The sequence below is a fragment of the Panthera leo genome, chromosome F3 (assembly GCF_018350215.1).
Source record: "Panthera leo isolate Ple1 chromosome F3, P.leo_Ple1_pat1.1, whole genome shotgun sequence".
In the NCBI taxonomy this organism is placed as follows: domain Eukaryota; kingdom Metazoa; phylum Chordata; class Mammalia; order Carnivora; family Felidae; genus Panthera; species Panthera leo.
In genome coordinates, this window is record NC_056696.1 from 31672205 (window position 1) to 31694477 (window position 22273).

General features: G+C 37.5%; 1 protein-coding gene across 1 annotated transcript in view; it reads left to right on the top strand.

The window, feature by feature from the left end:
• Window positions 1–22273, top strand: part of INTS7 (integrator complex subunit 7) — a 92422-nt gene that overhangs the window by 60421 nt on the left and 9728 nt on the right. The window contains exons 12-16 of the mRNA XM_042924937.1: window positions 1465–1602; window positions 2680–2886; window positions 13067–13261; window positions 13762–13865; window positions 14914–14982. Of these exons, the coding sequence (XP_042780871.1) occupies window positions 1465–1602; window positions 2680–2886; window positions 13067–13261; window positions 13762–13865; window positions 14914–14982 (713 nt within the window). The remainder of the gene's footprint in view (window positions 1–1464; window positions 1603–2679; window positions 2887–13066; window positions 13262–13761; window positions 13866–14913; window positions 14983–22273) is intronic.

Genomic DNA, 22273 nt, shown 5'->3' on the forward strand with positions numbered 1-22273 from the left:
GTAAGACCAAGAGTCTGCTGAAGTCAGAACAGAATTGGAACTGTGAGCTTTTGACTATTTCCACTTTTGATTTACAAAGCTCTGTTTAGTTCAAATCTAAAACTGCATTCTTCCCAAGCCCTGTCAAGTTGCTTAGTGTAGCCAAGCCTCCAGTCTGATATTTTTGTTTTATTACAAAGTGAAAATATTTTTTTTTTCCTTTCTAATGCAAAGCAGTAATGAACTAAATCCTATTTTGTACTTTCAAAAATGTAAGTTAAGGACGTAATGATAACAGTGACCATAAATTAGCTCAAATTCCTCTTTTCCAATTCAGGACCTCTGTAGCTGTTTAGAATCCTGTTTAGGTTTCAGTATAGTCCTGGGGTTGGGAAAGGTGCATGCTTAGAAACAGAAGACAGGGAAGCTATATAATAACGTGTAGTTGGAAGTTCTCCAGGGCTGAGAGTAGGCTTCGCTCTAAATAAGCATAAATGAGATGTAAGCCTTAAGTTGGCCGCTTCATATTGTGGTCATCTGAATTTAGGGCTTGGAGAAAAGTGTAATGAGATTTCTTACTCAAGCTCATTTTATATTTAATCCTCCGGGGAAAATTGTGTAAAAGATTACCCCCATTTCATTCCTACCAGGAAAGGTTACCCTTGATGACCAAGTGGCAGTAGCCATGGGAATGACATCATACAGTTATCCCAGCTTATGTGGACCTTTGTATATATCAGCTTCAGAATACTAAGACACAGTTAGCCAAGTTTATTTTTTATTGAAGCAGCATTTTCAACTAATGTTCTTTGTCCCTTTTTTGTTAGTACTACTGTGAGACAGTTTTAAATTATGAAACATAATATTAAAGCATAAGGAATAATATGAAAACATTTGCATCCGTCACCTAGCTTAAGAAAAAAAATCTTACCAGTACAGTTGAATTGTACTTCCCTATGTACCTCCCTAATAGTATCTTCTTCCTTCTCCCAGAGCTAACCACTGTCCTGCATTTGGTGTTCATCGTTCCCATGCATGTTATACATTTACTACCTTGGTATATATCCTAAGTAATAAACAATATTCTTTTCATATTTTTAACTTTATATAAAGGTTATCTTGCTACATGAAATCTTTTGCATGTTGTCTCTTTGCCTGTTTGGTGGGAGCCATCTAATAGATAAGGGTATCTCTGGTTTACCCCTTTCACTACTATATGGTATTTCACTGTGTGATACCATAATCTCCTAATCCGTATTTATGGGCATTGTTTCTGATTATTTGCGATTACAAACAATACTCTGAGCAGTGGGATAAATTGCTTAATGACTTCGAAGTGGAAAATTAATAAATGTCAAAGGAAAACAAATTTTGTTCTTTTTTGGTAGGTTCTAATTCTTCTCCCTTTTGGTTAAAGTTATCTATGACATTGGATAGAATTACATGTTTTCTTCCTTATTTTTCTTACTTCTTTCTCAACGTTAGGTGAGTTTGGCCACTGTGATATTCGTAGCAAGTCAGAAAGCACTATCCGCTGAAGTAAAGGCAGTAATTAAGCAGCAGCTCGAAAGTGTCTCCAATGGATGGACTGTTTACCGAATTGCCAGACAGGCATCCAGAATGGTACGTGTTATCCTTCTGTGTGAACTGGGTTGGTGAAAGTGACAGGTTACAAACCTTTGATTGTGTGATTGTCACCCCTAGTCAAGATGGAAAGTAAATATGGAAGTATGTTTTAGTCACGGGATTGAAAGATGATAATGGAAAGGACCTAGTTTATAACTTTTCTCGTGTGTTGTGATGGGGAAAGTTCCACGGGAATTCCAAAAATATGAACTCTTTTTGGCTGAAGAGTTTCAGCCACTTCATTTTGCCCTGTATTCTCATAACCACAGCTGCCTCCCACCCACCACTTCCATTCTCCCATCATCAGTACACCAGATCTTTCTTCCTTCTCTCTCTCCAACCTTGTCATTCTTATTTGGAGATAGGGGCACGTTTTAGTAGGCTGTTCCTTTCTCGGCCATATGAAAAGCCTAACAATTTTTATTTTGTTTGAGAGAAATATAGAGCTTGGACAGTATAGAAATCCTTTGGGGATAAGACCAGAGAGCAAGTTTGAGAAGTGTTATCCTAGATATTGTAACACATGTTCTCATTTTACGGTGTTTCTCAAATGTGGGGAGGAGCTCTATCGAGAGAACAATTCTTTATTATAGTCAATACCCCCAAGCATCCAGGCACTGCAGGATACCGAGCTCACGTTCCTCCCAACAGCTCCCCTCCCTCGGTCATTTCGAGAGGCATTCGTGGTGCTGCTAATAATCACTTCAGGGAACTTCCTGGAGTTCACACCCCACCTCCCCACTGCACTAACTAGCTCATACAGAATGACATACAGTAGGTGTTCATACTTTCTATAGTTTGAACTAAAATTCTAGATGTGAGTTATAGTTCATTCCATTTATTTTCTCTTTGGAACTGTTTTAGAAAAGAACTTCAGGCATTCTGTTATATAAAAGCAGCTCAGCATATTTTCTCTGAAGAAATACTTAGACTGAGTCTCAAAGAATTATATAATGTGAAGAATGATTGTTAAAACTTATCCAGGGTTTGAGTTAGTCTTTTAGCTGCCTCACTACCTAATTCAAGTGTAAGAATCTCATCATGTGCACACCCCCCCCCCCCCCCCCTTTTTAGGGTAACCATGACATGGCCAGAGAGCTTTATCAGAGTTTGCTGACTCAGGTTGCCTCAGAACATTTCTACTTCTGGCTGAATAGTCTGAAGGAGTTCTCACATGCAGAACAGTGCCTCACCGGGTTGCAAGAGGAGAACTATAGTTCAGCACTTTCTTGCATTGCTGAGTCTTTAAAATTCTACCACAAAGGGATTGCTTCCTTAACAGTAAGTACTCTTAATTCTCCTTTGGTGGTGATAACTTGATTCGTGTGAGAATGGTCTCCCTTTTCTTTTTGGGTTATTCTGTTCTAACTACCTTGAAAAATCTGCTGATAAATAGATTTAGCAATATTAAAACAATAAATAGGACGTGGTAGTAAATCCTTAACCCCTCCCCCACTTTTTAATATTCATAAGTTGATGGAAGTTTATCATTTTGTTTTTGCCAAGTACTAGGTACCACAGAGAAGAAGGATTACTGAATCCATGCAGAAAGGACACATGGAGATAGGTATTTCCTCTCTAGACTCCTAGTAATAAGATGTACTGGCTCAGTACCAACCATCACATGTAACTCCCTGCCCCCTATTTCATGCCTGGAAGCTGCTCACTAAGAAACTAGAGTTTCTTACTTTGTAGACAAAGAAGGAATTATCAAGGATGCTAGCGTCCCATTTTTTACCCCTTTGTGATATCCTCCTATTCAAATTAATAGTCAGCCAGCTACTGTTTTTTGTTTTCTCTGCCAGGAGAGTAAAGGGGTTGCAGGAAGGGCAGACCATTAACATTTCTTACATTTCCTTGAAATGAGTCGTATTCCAAAGTAAGAACCTATATCCAAGAGGAGCGTGTTCTGTATTAATGCAAAGATTTTTTTCCCCTCAAGAGTAAAGAGTTTAGGGGCGCCTGGGTGGCGCAGTCGGTTAAGCGTCCGACTTCAGCCAGGTCATGATCTCGCGGTCCGTGAGTTCGAGCCCCGCGTCAGGCTCTGGGCTGATGGCTCGGAGCCTGGAGCCTGTTTCCGATTCTGTGTTTCCCTCTCTCTCTGCCCCTCCCCCGTTCATGCTCTGTCTCTCTCTGTCCCAAAAATAAATAAAAAACGTTGAAAAAAAAAATTAAAAAAAAAAAAAAAAAAAAAAGAGTAAAGAGTTTATATAATCAAAATTAGACAATTTGTAAGTATTGTCACCCAACTTTTAAGATTGTATATATTTACATGGAACCATAAAACTTTTGGTACCTGTTTACATATGTTTATCACATAATCTAAACTATTCTTAATGGTGGGCCATCCCAAAAGAGATGCTCCGAAGTAGAATAAAGAGTAAACAGATGTCACAAAAGAGACAGAATATTCAGACTCTCGTGGTACATATCTTTTGAAGTATAATTTCTTTTTTAGCTAGGATTAATCAGCAGCTGTTTTAAAAACGGGAATACACAAATGGCTTCTCTCTGGCTCATGGTGCTCCCAGTAGCAGGGACTACTGTGATTCTTTCCTCTTGATTATTCCAGGAAAAGAGTGTTGTTACCTATATCAGGCTAATAAATGCCTCAGAAAGTCAAAAGGTACGGTTATTGGTTGCGATCAGTAAAATTATTTCATTTTCTAGTTCACATGGGGCTTGTTTATTCAGCACAGAAAATGGTTCCATCCGTGAAAGAAGCTCAGAGAACAGTGAAGCAGACAGAATTAATATTATGAAAATCCTGTTGAATATTTAATAGTCTTCTAATGATTTGTGTGGTATGTGTATTTAATGAGGCTTGGCAGTAATTAAGGATTGAATTCTGACATAGAAAGAAAGTACTCAGTTGACAGACAGAAAGCCCCTGTCTTCATCTCCGCTCTGCCGTTAACATATTATGACCTAAGGCAGGTTATTGGGCCTCACATCATCTCCTTTTGAAATGGAGTTCTTTTATTCAACAGACCATAAGCACTTACTATGTGCCAGACGCTGCTTTGAGGTTAAAAAAAAAAAAAAAATCAGGAAATGATTCTCTTCTTGATAACAGGTTAGAGAAGAAGGCAGTATGATCCTTACAGTCATTTGGAACTTTCCACATTTCTGATTGTACTATACCATCAGGGTTTTTGTAAAGATTTTATTTTTATCATTCATTGGGCAAGTGTGGATTTGATACTAGCTTTGCATCTTTGTAACTGAGAAGATATGAGCACAGACGCCCTTCTACTCCTGCCACTCCTGCCACGTGAATGAGCTTGATGTGAGATTGTACAGCTCTGTGAATTACCTCTTTCAGCCAAACTAAACAAGAGAAGCTCAACATTCTGTGCTTACGGGGACCCTACAGCGACGCTGGGTAGCTAATTTCCCAACACAGTGATTAATGATACAGTTATCTTGCTACTTAAGAATAAAAATTGTAAAAAGGATTTTAGTTTTCTGTGCTGTGTAACAAATCACCACAAATGTAGTGACTTAAGACAACACTCATTTATTATTTCACTGTGTCCATGAGCCAGAAATCCAGACATGGCTTAGCTGGGTCCTCAGCTCATATTGACCTGGTTGCAGTCATGGTGTCTGCCAGGGCCAGTCTTGTCTGAGGCTCAAGGAAGCGCAGGGTTCTCTTCAGAACTCACGTTTGCAGAATTCATTTCCTCACAGCTGTAGAATCTGTGGAAGCTTCAAGTCCAGCAGGAAGATCTCTCACCTTCAAGACTGTCTTTTAATGGGCTCACCTGATTAGGGGAGATCCATCTAGAATATACGAATCTCTCTTTTGATTGATACAAAGTAACTTCATTAAGGATCTAAATTACATCCCCCCAATTCATCACCTTTGTCATATTGCATTAGTTAGAAACAAGTAACAGGTTTCATTCACACTCAGAGATTACTGAAGATGTGGATACCAAGGGATATGAACCAGAGGAGCCATCTTAGCATTCTGCCTACGATGGTGGATTGTTAACTTTATCTATTTTAAAAGAGTGAATATGTATAACATCTCCATATGCATTGTAGAGGGTATGTAAAAATGTAACAAATATCCAAGTATACCTGTCATCTTCAGGAAATGGGACATTACCATAGCTTCTAAAATTCATGCATATTCCTCCATGTTTGCAGACCATTTCCTACCCTACAAAGGTGACCACCATCCTGCATCTTGTGTGTACCGTTCCCTCGCCCTTCTTTATAATTTTAATGTGCTTTTTTGTAATTCTAGACAAGGTACCATTTTATGTTGTTTTTGAATTTTATATAAAAAGGAATCCTACATATTTGTATTCAACTTGCTTTATCTAAATTATGTTCTTTTTTTTTTTTTAAAGTTTTATTGATTTTGAGAGAGAGAGAGTGTGTGCAAGGGACAGTGTGCATGAGGGGCAGAGTGAGAGGTTGAGAGAAGCCCAAGCAGGCTTCGCGCTGTCAGCACAGAGCCTGGCTCGGGCCTTGATCCCATGTACCATGAGATCGTGACCTGAGCTGAAATCAAGAGCTGGATGCTCAACCGACTGAGCCACCCAGGCTCCCCCATCTATATGATGTTCTTAAGATTTATTCATCTTGTCGTGTGAAGCTCTAGGTCAGTTTTACTGCTGTATATTCTTATATCATATGAATATTTGCCCCTTCTAGTGTTGATAGAAATTTTCATTTTTCCAATTTTTTGCTAGTATAACAGTACTGCTGTGAACATGCTTGTACATGTCTTTCGATACACCTATGTAAAACTTTCTCTAGGACAGTCATTCTCAGTTGGGGATGATTTCATCCTTCCAGAGGACATTTGGCAATGTCTAGAGACATTTTTGGTCATCGTGATTTGTCATGGTATTTCTGGCATTTATAGCGAGCACAGGCCAGAGATGCTGCTAAACATCCAACAATCCACAGGACAAGTCCCCTCAACAAAGAATTACTCGGTTCAAAATGTGGCTGGTACACTGAGGTTGAAAACCCTCTTCTGGGGCAGTAGACCTCAGTCGAAGCGGTGTATCTGTCCCCTGCTCCAAAGTGTGTGGGGATGTTTCTCTTTGTCATAGGGTAAGGGGGACTGCTACTGGCTTTAATCCTGAAATGCCCAGGACACTCCTGCCTCTGCTAAGAAATACTGCTCTGATATATTTCCTAGGAGGATAATGGCAAGGTTATGTGTACCTTCAACTGACTAACTAATACCAGGAGCCTCTCTACAGTGGTTTACAAACTTCTAGTCCTCCCAGCAGGGTATAAGAGTTCTGTTGCTCTGCATTGTTCTCCTGACTTGGTATATTCTAGAAGTTCTGATTGACATTTCTCAAGTCATTAATTCAATTAAACATTTTACTTACTTATTTTCTTATTTATTAGCTATAAATGACATGTAACATACTGGTTTCAGGTATATAACACAATGATTCAATATTTGTATATATTGTAAGATGATCACTACAGTAAGTGTAGTTAGTTAATATCCATCATCAGCATACATAGTTATAAAAATTTTTCTCGTGCTGACAACTTAAGATCTACTCTCTTAGCACCTTTCAAACATGCAATACAGTATTATTAACTATACTCACCATACTATACACAATATCCCCATGATTTATTTATTTTATACCTGGGAGTTTATACTTTTGACCCCCTTCACCCATTTCACCCACCTACCTACCACCCCCCCCACCCCACCTCCCCACTTCTGGCAACCACAAATCTATTCCCTGTATTTATGAGCTTGGGGTTTTTTTGTTTGTTTTTTGTTTTGTATTCCACATATAAATGAGATCATACAACATTGGTCTTTGTCTGACTTATTTCACTTAGCATAATGCCCTCATGGTCCACTGGTGTTATTGCAGATGGCAAAATTTCACTTTTTTATGACTGAATAATATTCCATTATATATATGCACCACATTTCCTGTATCCATTCATCTGTTGATGGACGTTTGGGTTGTTGCCATATCTATTGTAAATAATGCTGTAATGAACATGGGGGTGCATATATGAGATAATGTTTTTGTTTTCTTCAGATGAATACCCAGATGTGGAATTGCTGGATTATATGGTAGTCTGTTTTTAGTTTTTTGAGAAACCTTCCATACCGTTTTCCATAGTGGCTAACACCAGTTTACATTCCCACTAACAGTATATCAGAGTTTCCTTCTCTCCACATCCTTGATAATATTTATTTCTTATCTTTTTGATGATGGTTATTCTAACAGATATGAAGTGATATCTTGTGGTTTTGATTTGCATTTCCCTGATGATTAGTGATGATGAGCATCTTTTCATGTACCTCTTGGCCATCTTTATGTCTTCTTTGGAAAAATGTCTAGTCAGATCTACTAATTTTGTAATCAGATTGTTTTGTTTTGTTTTGTTTTGTTACTGGGTTAATAAGAGTTCTTTATATATTTTGGATATTAGCCCCTTGTCAGATATAGGATTTGCACATCTTTTCTCCCATTCAGTGGTTACCTTTCTATTTTCTTGAAACAATTGAACATTTGTTTCATATTTGGCCACTTGTATTTTGTGTGTGTGTGTGTGTGCACGCGCTCACACGTGCGTGCGTGCATGCGTGTGTGTGTGTGTGTGTGTGTGAGAAAGAGAGAGAGAGAGAGAGAGAAAAGATGTTTCACAGAAGTGAAAGTTGAAGTTTTTTGTTCATTTTCCTAGCAGGCTGGTTATCTTATTGATTTGTCAGAGTTCCTTATATGTTCTGGATACTAGTTTTTTTATAGGTGATACGAGTTGCAAATATCTTATTTTGTAGCTTTTATTCCCCACTTTCTATCTTTTGATGAACAGTAGTTCTTAGTAGTCTAAGACTTAATGGTCTAAGTTATTGGTCTTTCTTCCTTTATGGTTTTTGTTTTAAAATTTTTTTCCCCAGTTCATGCTTCCTTTACCTTTGTAGCTTGTTTTGCTCAGCTTTATGTTTATTCATTCATTTTATTGTTTTTACACATTGTGGTAATTCATTCATTTTCATTGCTCTGTGATATTCTTTTGGTGACTGTTAAAGCAATTTGTTTATCTTTGATATCACTGGGGAACATTTGGATTATTTCCAGTTTGGGACTATTAAGAGTAATTTGATATGAATATTCTAATGTACATCTTTTGGTAGACGTGTGCATTTCTTCTGAATGGTAGTGCTGTGTCATAAGATATACTGAGATTCAGCTTTAATAAATACCACCAAAAGTTTCCCATGGTGGTTTCCAGCTCAGACTCTTACCAGTATAAATGCTTTTTGGGGTTCATAGTGTTTCTTGAATTTATGGCTTGATGACTTTGATCATTTTCAAACATTTGGCCATTGTCTCTTCAGCTATAGCTTCTGTCCCTTTCTCTTTCATTTAGGACTCCAGATACCTACAATAACTCTTTTCACCATGTTTCATTTTTGTCTTACATTCTCTTCTGCATTTTCCATCTTTTTATCTCTCTATTCTTAGCTCTGTGTATGTTCTTCTGACCTATCTTCCAATTCAGTGATTCTTACATTGTGTCTAATCTGCTGTCAGACCTATTCATTAGGTCCTTAATTTCATTTGTTGTGGTTTTTTTTTTTTCAGTTCCAGAATTTCCATTTGGCTATTTTATATTTTCTAGTTCTCTGCCAGGACTCTGTCTTGCCATTTACTTTCTTTTAACTAATTCATGTCTGATGTTCTGTTTTCTGGATCCATTGTGGCTTGTGTCTTAGACTGATTTTTCTGCCTCTTGGTTTGGAGAATTTTGTCTTTTTTGTATGCTAGGTAATTTTTTATTTGGTTTTGGACACTGTGGATGAAAAAGTATCCGATTACATCATCCAGAGCCTTACATCTCTTTCTTTGCCCTTGGCAGGCAGTTAGGGTAAGATCACCTTAATCCAACCAAGGACTGAACTGATTCAAAGCTAGGCTTCAGTCCTGGAGAGAGCCAGTACATTTTTGGGTTCTCCTGACTCCTGGGGCGTAGCCCTTTGAGGTTATAGCCAAAAGCCTGAAATGTTCTTCCCAGCACCCCCTTGGTCCTAGGAGATTGCCAGCAATTCTGCTCAGCTTCTCCGACTCTCAGGAGCAGCTTGCAAGTTAGCAAATATCTCAAGGGAGAAAATGTTACCAAATGTCAGTCTCACCTCCTTGCATTTTCCATCTCTCCATGATTTTTTACTTCAAAATCCTTTTTTGCCTTAAGCTCTTCAGCGCTTTCAAATAGATGTTCTTAATATTGTATTCAGTCTTCACTGCTGTTGTTAGTAGGAGGCCTGGTCTAAAACAGTCTAGGCCATGATTGCTTTATGCTTGGCTTATTCTTTCAAAATCTGAGCTTATAGTAAGCAAAATAAGCCAGACACAAAAAGACACATGATACGTGATTCCACTTGTACGAGATATGTAAAGAATTTGGATTTATAGGAACAAAAGTACAATGGTGGTTGCCAGGTCCAAAGTCTGCATTATGGCTTACACATACACACACACACCCTGTTTTTTAACTGGGCTCATCAGATAGCTTTCTTTTAAGCCATGTTGGTTTCTTTAGGTAGCTCCATTTAGAAAATTGGGTGGGGGGGCACCTGGGTGGCTCAGTCAGTTAAGCATCTAACTTTGGCTCAGGTCATGATCTCACGGTTCATGGGTTCAAGCCCTGCGTAGGGCTCTGTGCTGGAGCCCGGAACCTGCTTTGAATTCTGTGTCTCCCTCTCTGCCTCTCCTCGTCTCATGCTCTGTCTCTCTCTCTCTCTCTCTGTCTCTCTGTCTCTCTCTCTCTCAAAGGAAATAAACTTTAAAAATAAAAAAAGAAAATTGGGTAAGTACTACAAGTCAACAGTTAAGTAGTGTTATTTGCATACCTAACAAAGATTTAACTGTAAATGTTTAGGGGAAAAGAAAGAAGGAAGGGGAAAAAAGCAAGGAAGGAGAAAAATAGTTATTTAACGGGGAAGTAAAATAGCAATCCAAATAGTGGGGATAGCTCTTCCCAATTAGCTGATGCCTCAGAGTAAGCCGTAGGGAGAGCTCTGAGTCTGTTGTTCCTTCATTGGCATGTGTTGAATTCACTGAATATCATTCCTCCTTGAGGAAGTTGCAAGGGTAATATTAGTTACATATAATTTTTGCTTTACCTGTTAACCTTAGATTCCCAACTTCTGTTTAAGCTTTAGTTTCAATACAAAGAAAAGTAAATAATATCCTTTATATTCCTTATTAGCATTATGCATACTGCTATAAATCTAAGTTTTATTTCTTACACATTTTCTGTCTTTCATGGGTGATCTTACTGTAAAGCCTCTGACCTCTATGACAAACCTATCTTTTCTATGTTCTTTTGAACATGTGTTATATCTAGCATTGCTTTCCTTCAGTTTAACACAATCCAAGATGCACAGTCACTTTCAAGGTGACCATCTTATATCATCAATAAAATATTCAAAAATAAATCCAGAATTGCGGTAAATCTCCCTCATTGTAACTACATCTTGCTTCTCTTTCATTTTTATAATGCATGTTGGGACAAGATTGCCAGTGTTTTTTGTCTGGTCAGATGGTCTGTATTTATATAAAAGTATCATATACACCTACTTGTATTCCTGACCATTGTAAAGTTATTGACAAGCAGTAAGTTAAAAATAGCAGGTAGTAGTTTAAGGAGCAAAGGAGGTCTTATAAGAGCAAATTAAATCTCTAAGGAATTAAAAACAATTGAACTGATCTGTTTGATCTCCTAATCTATGCTGTGTCATGATTAGAACAGACATCCCAAAAGCATGAAAACCACAGAATTCACTATATTGAGTACAATTATTACCTCTAACTACTATAGCTCTATTTATATGTAGCTTTTAAATATCATCAAGGACCTTGGAATTTAAGAAGGATACTAGAGCAGGTGTGTGTTCTAGGGAGTGGCTAAGTCCTAGAGTAAAATATGAATACTACCAAATAACAAAACTTACTATTTGACGTTAAAAGTAGAGAGAAGTACACTAAGGTCAATATGTGATACTTGGCTAGATGGTAATATTGTACCTGACTTCCCTAAGTCAAATGCGTTGCTCTCCTGCTGAAAGGATAGTGTTAAGTGAGGTAATATCTAAGGAGCAAACAGCATCAGCATGTTTTAAGCTAGTCATATCAGAGGAAAATTATTTTCACTATGCCTCCATTTATTGTTAATTTAGCATATTTTTGGTATGCCTTGTGTTGAAAGCACCATGCTCAGTTCTCTGCTAGAGTAGTTGCTGAGTAGTTAAAAGTTGTCCTGGTTCGTTGCCAATGAGTCTCTGGCTTGACTTAACATTTTTTGCCCCCTCTATATAGCAAATGTTGCTTTTACTATCCAGGACTCTGGATAAGTACCCTGATATTTCTCCATCTTCGTTGAAACTTATTTGTCTGTTTTGAACTGTTCTTCCTTCCATTAGCCTCTCTCTGCATTCTAAACATGTCTACTCAGAAATTCTTTTTAGTATTAATCTGGGCTCACAGTGGGAAAATGCAGCTATGAGACAACATGTTTTTTTAACAGTGACTGTCTAGCACCATGTTTCTTCTGCCCTTATCTTTCTTTCCTCCTTCACCTCCCAACTTTTAAAAATCCTATTAATGATTCCAGTGATGAGAATTTCAGGTTAGTAAGGTAGGAAGGTGGTGGGGTGCCTGGGGTGGCTCAGTTGGTTAAGCCTCTGACTTTGGCTCAGGTCATGATCTCACGGTTCGTGGGTTCGAGCCCCACGTCGAGCTCTGTGCTGACAACATGGAACCTGCTTGGAATTCTGTGTCTCCTTCTCTCTTTACCCCTCCCCTGCTTCTGCTCCATTTGTCAGAAATAAATAAACGTTAAAAAAAAATTTTTTTTAATGTTTTTTTTTAACATTTATTTATTTTTGAGACAGAGAGAGACAGAGCATGAATGGGAGAGGGTCAGAGAGAGAGGGAGACACAGAATCTGAAACAGGCTCCAGGCTCTGAGCTGTCAGCACAGAGCCTGACATGGGGCTCGAACCCACGGACCACGAGATCATGACCTGAGCCGAAGTCGGACGCCCAACCGACTGAGCCACCCAGGCGCCCCTAAAAAAAATTTGTTTTTAAAAGAAAGTAAGGTGGTGATAAGGGGGTTTTGGAAGAATGATAATGTCCTTGAAGTGTCCCTCAAATGATAACCTACTGGTGATGATCGAACCAACCCACATGCTGTAGAGACTGTGAGTGTAGGAAGTAAGGAACCTGAATGCTGATGAAACATACAGTTTTTCAGAGCTGATGCTAAGTATGCTAAGTTTTTCTTTCTAATATTACATCATTCCTCTTATAATGTAGGTGTTTGTTTATCCATCAGTGTTAGAGCTCCTGCTCTTATGCACAAATGGTGCCGAATACTTTTTGTCTGGCCCCATCTTGCTCTTATGTTTATTTTGTCTTATATATCTTTTTCCCCCCAGGCTGCCAGTACACCACTGAATCCTTTAAGTTTTCAGTGTGAATTTGTAAAACTCAGGATTGACCTTCTACAAGCCTTCTCTCAACTTATCTGTACTTGCAATAGCCTAAAGACAAGCCCTCCACCTGCAATTGCCACAACCATTGCCATGACCTTAGGGAATGACCTTCAGAGGTGTGGTCGCATCTCCAATCAGGTGTGTCTTAACTTTATTTTCAGTGCAGTGTTTATTTATACTTTAGAGGTTTTTGAGGTTAGTTGTGAGATGAAAAATTCTGAAATCAGCGGTTTGACTAAAAGACATTAACTATCAAATGCTTATTAACTCATCTGTCTTGCCAAAAATAGGCTGACATTTTTTTAGTGGCAAAATGATTGAAGATGTCTCAGTAGGTGCTGCATGTTTATAACTGTATTAATTGTTTTAGTGGAACTGGAAGCTAAAAAAGCAATGTTTTTTGTTTCTGTGTATTATATGTATTATTATACTTCCTTGAACGTTTACCATCTTTGTTAATTTTATTTAACAACGTTTGTAAGAATGAATGGAATGGAAATGAAAAGAGTTGAACTACTTTTGGATTTGTTTGTTTGTTTGAGGAGGGTTTTTGTTTTTTTTGTGTGTGTGTGGTCTGTTATTATACAATAATGATAGCATGTTTGTTTCTGGTAATGGATACTTTTCCTTCTTTTCAGATGAAACAGTCCATGGAAGAATTCCGAAGCCTTGCTTCCCGATATGGGGATCTTTATCAGGCATCTTTTGATGCTGATTCAGCAACTTTGAGGAATGTGGAACTATATCCTAAACCACCTTGTTATTTCTTGTTCTCTGGAAGTATTCTTTTAAATGTAGAGTTAATGCTTCAGATGTGCTTGACTAAAAAATATATAGTAGATAAGCCTACAAATTTATTATAATTAATAACTTCTCTTTTGAAATCTAGTATGAGCAGTACAGTTGTAGTTTTTAACTTCAGCCAGGCTTTAAAAATCAATAGTGACTCAGTGGTGGCCTTTCTCCACCGTTAAGAAGAGCATCCAAAACCCGGGTCCCCCAGTGTCACATACTTGGTGCTCACTTGAGCTGCAGCGGAAAACGTAACACATTTTCCCACCAGAAAACCATTTTCTCTTTTGCATCACTTCTGTTTTCTTCATGGTGAACAACCCTGGTTCCCACCACCTTTATTAATGATCTATTATTCCATAATCTTCATTGTCCCTTTTGTTCCCTAAGCCTTCCTTGGGTTTTCTATATTTTCTTATTAGCAGCCTCAAACCCTTTTTGAAAGGAGGGCAGAGATAAATTGTTTTTAAGTTGTAGGGCCTATAAACCAGTAGTTCTGGGCCTTTTGGGTTTCTAAGTAAAAACCTTATGAATGCTGTGGACCCTCTCCTCTCCAGAATGCATTTATGCACACCCCCCAGCAGATTTGTAAAGTTGCAGTAGGGTTAACAGATCCCTTGAGCCCCAGCTTAGGAACCTCTGGGGTATCTAGAGACCATTTTGGTTGTTGCTGTTTTTAACTTTTATCAGTGAAACTTCTACATCTAAGCAGAAGAAAACCATTTCTGTGATTGAATCACAGGGCCTGTTGCTTGGTTCCCACCCCCTACCCCAACCCCACATCAGGCGGCCTCTGAAGTACTCTTCCTGGAACAGAATGTGAGAGTCACTATTATAAACAATAAAAGGGGGAAAAAATAGAGTCCCAAACTATTTGATTTGATAACATTATTGTTGCCTTCACTTAAAATGTGGTCCTCATCTCGACTTGAACTTCAGAGAATATAAAGTCTATGTGGATTTCTCTCTTTTCATGTATAACCTTAACGTCCATCCAGACAGCAGCAGAGCTGTTTATTGATATCTCATGCAATAGAAGCCCTCATTTTGGACCCAGAATCAGCAAGGTATTTCTAATAATAGTTTACATTGAAGTGCATTTTCAAATATGTTATCTTACCTAGTCATCACAACAGTGTTTTGGAAGAGGTTTTACAGAAGAACAAAGAACAGGGACTTCTCCAGTATTTACCTGAGGTCACAGCTACTGACAAAACATGGATTTTCCAACTCCAGTGTTTATTTACCTCCTGCCTCCTATTTTTAAAACACTGACCTGGAAAAATAACTAAGAAGAAATTCTTTGAAATTTGAATATTTTCTTCTTGTATACTGTAACTAAATTTTGGTATGGAAAACTGGGTTAATAATATAATTAAGCTTGACATTTTTATTCTTTGGTTTCCTAAACAAAAAGATATTCCTATTTTTGCTTCATAAATATTCTTCTCTCCTCTTCCATTAACTAATTATTCAGGAATGTTCCACTGGTTTTTTTGTTTGTTTTTTGTTTTTTTTTCCCATTATACTATTCTGTTTTGGAATGTGCATTTTCAGGTGTCTGTAATTTCCAATCTAATAAGGCCTGTGATTCCAGGATCAGCTTTCTCAAAGAATACAATCAACAAAGCAGGGTAAAATTTCTCTACCCTGAAGCATTCACTCACCATTTCCTTTCCGGACAATAGCAAAGTCCTTGCTTCTGTCTTAAAATTCTGCCTACTCCTAGACTAGGCCGCTTGGCCATCTTTTTCCCCATTCATCTGATCCATTTTAATATTTTCATAACATACTAATATTTGCTTATTTTTCCTTTTATCCTGTTCTCACCAGTGTTCATTTTCCCTTCAGACCTGCAGTGCTTGTTTTTAAAAAAACAAACCCCTTCCTTTTAAGTTTCAAAGTGTGCTTACACTTTCATGTACTTTACAGAGTCTTTGCCAATTAATTGCTGATTCAAGACTCACATCACACCATTTTTTATTGTGCCATACTCATTTTACCTCTTAGCACCCAGATATCATTGTACTGTTGACTGGTATGATAGGCATGTTTTTCTCTTGATTGACTTTTTAACAGAGATTGAGTGCACTGTCAGCAGGGATGGGGTGAAGGGAGTTATCCAGCCAGCTTACTCATGCTGCTACTCTCTTTCTCACTCTTCTCCGCCCCCTCTCACTCTCCAAACCAGTTCTCCTAGCCTCTGCCCTTCATAGCAGGGAAAAGTTGGAAAAGAAAGCTTGTACCTTGAAGGAGGATTCTTTGGGTTTCATTCTCAATAGTATACAACTGCTAAGAGTGGCTTCCTCCTAAAACTTCTGTTCTCGATATTAATATATTCTGTGCCTTCCAAGTAAAGAAGGACTTGCAGCTAAAAAAGAACCTCAAGAGGACCTCTTTTGCACTGCTGGTGGGAATGCAAACTGGCACAGCCACTCTGGAAATCAGTATGGAGGTTCCTCAAAAAATTAAAAATAGAACTACCCTGTGACCAGCAATTGCTCTACTAGGTATTTATCCAAGGGATACAGGTGTGCTGTTTTGAAGGGACACATGCACCCTAATGTTCATAACAGCACTATCGACAATAGCCAAAGTATGGAAAAAGCCCAAATGCCCATCGACTGATGAATAGGTAAAGAAGGTATGGTATATATATACAATGGAGTATTACTCGACAATCAAAAAGAATGAATCTTACCATTTGCAACTACGTGGATGGAACTAGAAGGTATTATCCTAAGCAAAATTAGAGAAAGACAGATATCATATGACTTCATTGATATGTGGAATTTAAGATACAAAACAGATGAAAATAAGGAAAGGAAGCAAAAATAATATAAAAAGGGGGGGGAACAAAACAGAAGAGACTCTTAAATATGGAGAGCAAACTGAGGGTTGCCAGAGGAGTTGTGAGTGGGGGAATGGGCTAAATGGGGCAAGGGACATTAAGGAAGACCCTTGTTGGGATGAGCACTGGGTGTTATACATAGGGGATGAATCATTGGAATCTACTCTTGAAATCATTATTGCCCTACATGCTAACTCACTTGGATATAAACTTTAAGGTTAATTTAAAAAAAAACTCAAGAAAAGGAGGCATAACTTTGGTATTTCACTGTAGTTTTTACAAAAATGTGTCTATCTTTTTCATAGCCTAGAAGCTTTTTTGGAAGAAGGCATCTTGTCTTACTATTCAGCTTTGTATCTCTAGCACCTAATATAGTGCCTGAACCAATAACAGTAAATATGGATTATGACAGGGTAGATGTTTATAATTATGAATTGTCTACCTCATTCCAACTTTTTAGAATTATCAAGAAGAAATATTTTGAGATGGTGGTTCATTGCATTTTTCTATTCTGACTTTTTATTTGTAATAAGTCCTTTGCACTTAATCTTTATGTTACTGCCTAAAAGATAAGCGAACAGTTCCTGGCTATGACAGAATAAATAGACTGGACTTTTCCTTTTACTGCGAACAAGTAAAACCTGGATAAAACATAAAAGTTTTATGTAAAACTGTAAACAGTTAACTGTTTACAGACATTGGACAATAGGAAATTCAAGAATGTCATCCCTTGGTGAAGGGACACAAATAAGGTAAACCCTACCATAGTCTTTCCTTTCTTTTCCCTGGAGGCACTCAGCAGAACACAGTGGTCTTGCTTAGTTGAAGAGATAGGAATCAGGGCTCAGGGAACCAGAAGAAGCTAGAACTTGCAGGACAGAATACAGGGGAGAGAAAGCAGCTTTCCAGGGAAAGAGCTCCAGAAATTTCATAGGCTGTGATTCTTTGGCTGAAGATTAGCATATGTGTACTAAGATACACATATGTAAGGGAAACTGCACAAGGCCAGGCAAAAAACAACTACTGGGGGAAGAATGATGACCAGAAGTTATAAGCTGAACAATTCCTAGAGTTCACACATGTCTGAGAAATGTTTTGAGTTCCACCTAGCCAAATGGAGAGACCTTATTGAACACTGAGAGCATTCAGAAGAAACACCAGAAGGGTCACACCACCTTAGCAGTAGGGCTAAACTAAGTCTAGAGCAGTCTTTCAGATAAGCTTTAAATGAATCAGGATTATATACAAGTAACTTGACTGTCTACCAAAACAAAATTTAACATTCTCTAAAGACAATAAAATAAAAAGTTCAACAGTATAAAATCCACACTTGTAGCATCAGATCAAGAATTATTAGACATGAGAGGAAGCAGGAAAATGTGACATAACCAGGAGAAAATTAAGTCATTTAGGAAAAAGACTCAACAAATGACAGATGATGGAATTTACAGAGTTGGACTCTAGAATAGCTATTACTAATATTTTCAGAGATTTAAAGGTAAAAGATAACATAATTAGGAGAAAAATTAAAGATGTAAAAAGGACCAAATGGAATTTCTAGAGCTAAAAAATACAGTATCTTGATTTTGCCTTTATTTTTGAAAGATAATTTTGATGGATATAGAATTCAACTTTGGGTTAGGTTTAATGGTACATTCGATATTGCAAGAGAAAAGTTCAGTGAACTTGGAAGACATAACAATAAAAACTACCCAGACCGGACAGTGAAATAAGAAACAGCCTGAAAAACAACAGAGTCAAAACTAGCCTGTGGAACAGTATCATTTGTACTAATATATACATGTAACCACAAATCCTAGAAAGAGGGGAATGAAGGAAAGGGAAATATTTAAATGGCTGAAGTTTTTAAATGTTTAATTAAAAATGTAAACCCACAGATTCAAGAAGCTTAACAAACCACAAGTAAGGTAAACAAAGAAAACCATAACAAGCCATACATTGTAATCAAATTGCTGAAAACCAATGATGAAGAGAAAAAATTTAAATGGAGAAAGGGAGTGCATAGAAGGGAAGAAAGATCAGAAATCCACTGATTTCTCATCAGAAATAATGCAAGCCAGAAGACAATTAGAACATCGTTAAAGTTATGAAAGTGAAAAAGGTAACCCAGTATTCTATATTCAGTAAAAATTACCCTTCAGTAATTAAGACTAAATAAAGGCCTTTTCAGACAAAATCTGAGAAAACTTGTTACCACCAGATGTGCACTACTAGAAATGTTAAGTTCTTCAGGCTGAAGTGAAACCATTTCCACTGTAAACTTAGAGCCACAAAACAGAGTGAAGGGCACTGGAAATGGTAAATATGTCACTAAATATAAAAGACTTCTTTCATTTTTTTAAAGTGTTGATCATTCAAAACAATAATAACTATGGGAGTTTATAACATGTGGAAGTAAAATGTAGGAAATAAGACATGACAGGGAGGGGATTGCTGTATGATTTTTATGTTTTACATGAAGTAGCATATAGAAAATTATTTGAAGATAACTTGTGATAAACTAAGGATGAATAAACTCTAGAGCAACCACTAAAAAATAAAACAAGCCAGGAGATGAGGTAAAATGAAATACTAAAAACAACAACAGAAACAAACCCAGTTAATCCAAAAGAAGATGGGGAAGACAGGATAAAAAGAAACCGTGAACAGATGGAAAAGTAGAAAACAAATTACAAGATGGTAGCCATAAACCCAATCATACCAGTTATTACAGTAAATGTAGTCTTACTCTAAATAAAATCAGAGATTACCCTACTGAATACAAAAGCAAACCCAACTGTCTGCTCACCACAAGTAACCCATTATAAAGACACAGATAAAAGTAAACATAAGGACAGAAAAGTATATATCCTGAAACTCTAAAAGCTGAAGTGACCATATTAATATCATACAAAATAGACCTCAGTACAAGGTACATTTCATCATAATAAAGGAATCCATCCATCAAGAAGACATAGTTCTAAATATGTACAAAGAAACATGAAGCAAAAACTGGCAGAACTGAAAGGAGAAATAAATCCACAATTAATCAAGTTTTCAACACTTCCTCTGTGAGTAAAGAACAGCTTGTCAGAAAATTTCTTAGGATGTAGAAGACTTGAACAACACTATCATCTTGACCTAATTGACATGTACCAAAAGCAGCGTATATGTTCTTTTCAAGTGCATTTGGAACATTTAATGAGATAAACCATACACTGGGCTAGAAAACAAATCTCAATGAACTTTTAAAAGCATTGAAATCATACAGAATATGGTATCTGACAATTAAGTTAGAATTGACTAACAAAAACGATCTCCGGAAAATCCCCACACATTTAAATATTAAATAAGACTTCTGAATAACCTAACTGGTCAAGAAATCAGAAGAAAAATTAGAAAATATGTTAAAACAGGATGAAAATGAGAACACATATCAAAACTTGTGGGATGCAGCGAATGCAGAGCCTAGAGGGAAATTGACAGCTTTAAATGTTTTTATATAACATAAAAAGTTTAGAATCAGTGATCTAAGTTTCTACCTTATCTGATGCTACAAAAAGAAAGCAAATTAAACTCAAAATAATTTGAAGGAAAGAAGTAACAAAAATATGAGCACTGATAAATGAATTAGAAATAAATAGTGGAGAAAATCAAACCAAAAGCTGGCTCTTTGAAAAGACAATGAAACTGATAAAACCAGTTAGTCTGAGTGGTAAAGGAACACAAATTACCGATACCAGAAATCAAAAACACCAGACCAAGTCCTATAGCTATTAAAAGCCATAATAAGGGAATAACAGTTTTCATGAACACAGACACAAAAACTTTTAACAAGACATGTGCAGATTGAATCCAGCAATATCCAAAAGATAATGCATCAGAACTAAGTAGGTTTTATCCCAGGAATACCAGGTTAACAATAGAAGACCAAACGGTGTAATTTACCATATTGCATAATAAAGGAGAAAAGCTGAAGCGGAGAGCTTAATAAACATTTCAGGTCTTACTATGAAGCTATAGTAATTAAGACTATATGATATTTGTTTGATGGTAGAATGGAGAGACCACTCACATATGTGATCATTTGATTTTTGACAAAGGTACCAAGGTCCTTCAACTTACATCTTAATGAAGTTCATTTCTTAAGTAAATGAATGCTTTAGTAGGAGGTAGAGCAGTATATTCTGAATTTAGACCCTTTTGGTAGCAGGTAACTCCGTAAAAGACTTTAGTTTCTTTATGCTTTTTGTGTATAGTTTTCCTTAGAGTCCTATAAATGAGGTTCAGTTCTTGTCTTATTGGAACTTAAGATATAGTACAGAGCAGGAAACAAAGCTTTGGAGCCAGGCCAATACAAACATGAATCCCTTGTCATTCACTCCTAGCTGTATAAATATGTGCATGTGATTTCATCACATTGAGCCGCATATGCATGAACTATAGGTAACTTGTGATGCCTGCCTCCTAGAGTGGTTGTGGTGGTTAACTGAAATAACCTGTCTAAAGTACCTAAGGGAAGTGCTTTAGTTATGCCTTTAACACACCACTTGATGTTAAGAGGATAATAAGAGAGGGGCGCCTGGGTGGCTCCGTGGGTTGAGTGTCTGACTCTTAGTTTTGGCTCAGGTCATGATCTCATGGTTTGTGACATTGAGTCCCACATTGGGCTCTGTGCTGACAGCGTGGAGCCTGCTTGGGATTCTCTACCTCTCTCTGTCTCTGCCCCTCCCCTGCTCACTCGCATGTTCACACTTTCTCTCTAAACAAATAAACGTTTTTTAAAAAGGATAATAAGGAAATAATAAGAACAGTTATGCCCAGTGTGGCCGAATTACCTATGTTGCATTTTCAAATAACCGCCTTGAAGTTTAGTTGGAATACAAAAGGTTTGCTTTCTTTTTTCACTTAGGAAGACTTTCAAAAACACTTTTAGGTCTGAGGCAGTAGAGGAAGAAAGAAGGAATCTCGGTAAAACTTTCCAGCATGCTCTATATACTAGCTCTCCCCTGAACATGCCTGTGCCTTTCACATCCATGCTGTGGATCCATGCCGTTTCCACAGCCACAAATGCCCTCCACACTTCCACCTCTCCACATCTCCATCCTGCTAGCCCGCTAATTTGCTCAGGACCTGTCTCTTCTGTGGCATTCCTCCCCTCCCTCCATGTGCTGATCTGTTATTTATAGATCCTCACTGGTTATTTGGCACTTATGGATAATTACCTTTTCAAATGTCTTAGGTCTCCTTCCCCTCATGGCACAGACAGGGTTTAAACATTTTTCTACTACCTAACACCAAAGTGATTAGACTTACAGAATTTGAAGTCAGGTCTGGGTTTGAATTCCAGGCTTATTACTTAACCTCTCCAAGCCTCAGTTTCCCCCCACCTGTAAAATGGAACAACCGTGCCTACGTCGTTATTTTACAAATTAAATGAGAACATGTGCAAAGTGCCTGACACATGTAGACATTGAAGTAGTGACTATTTTGGTTGATTAATTGAT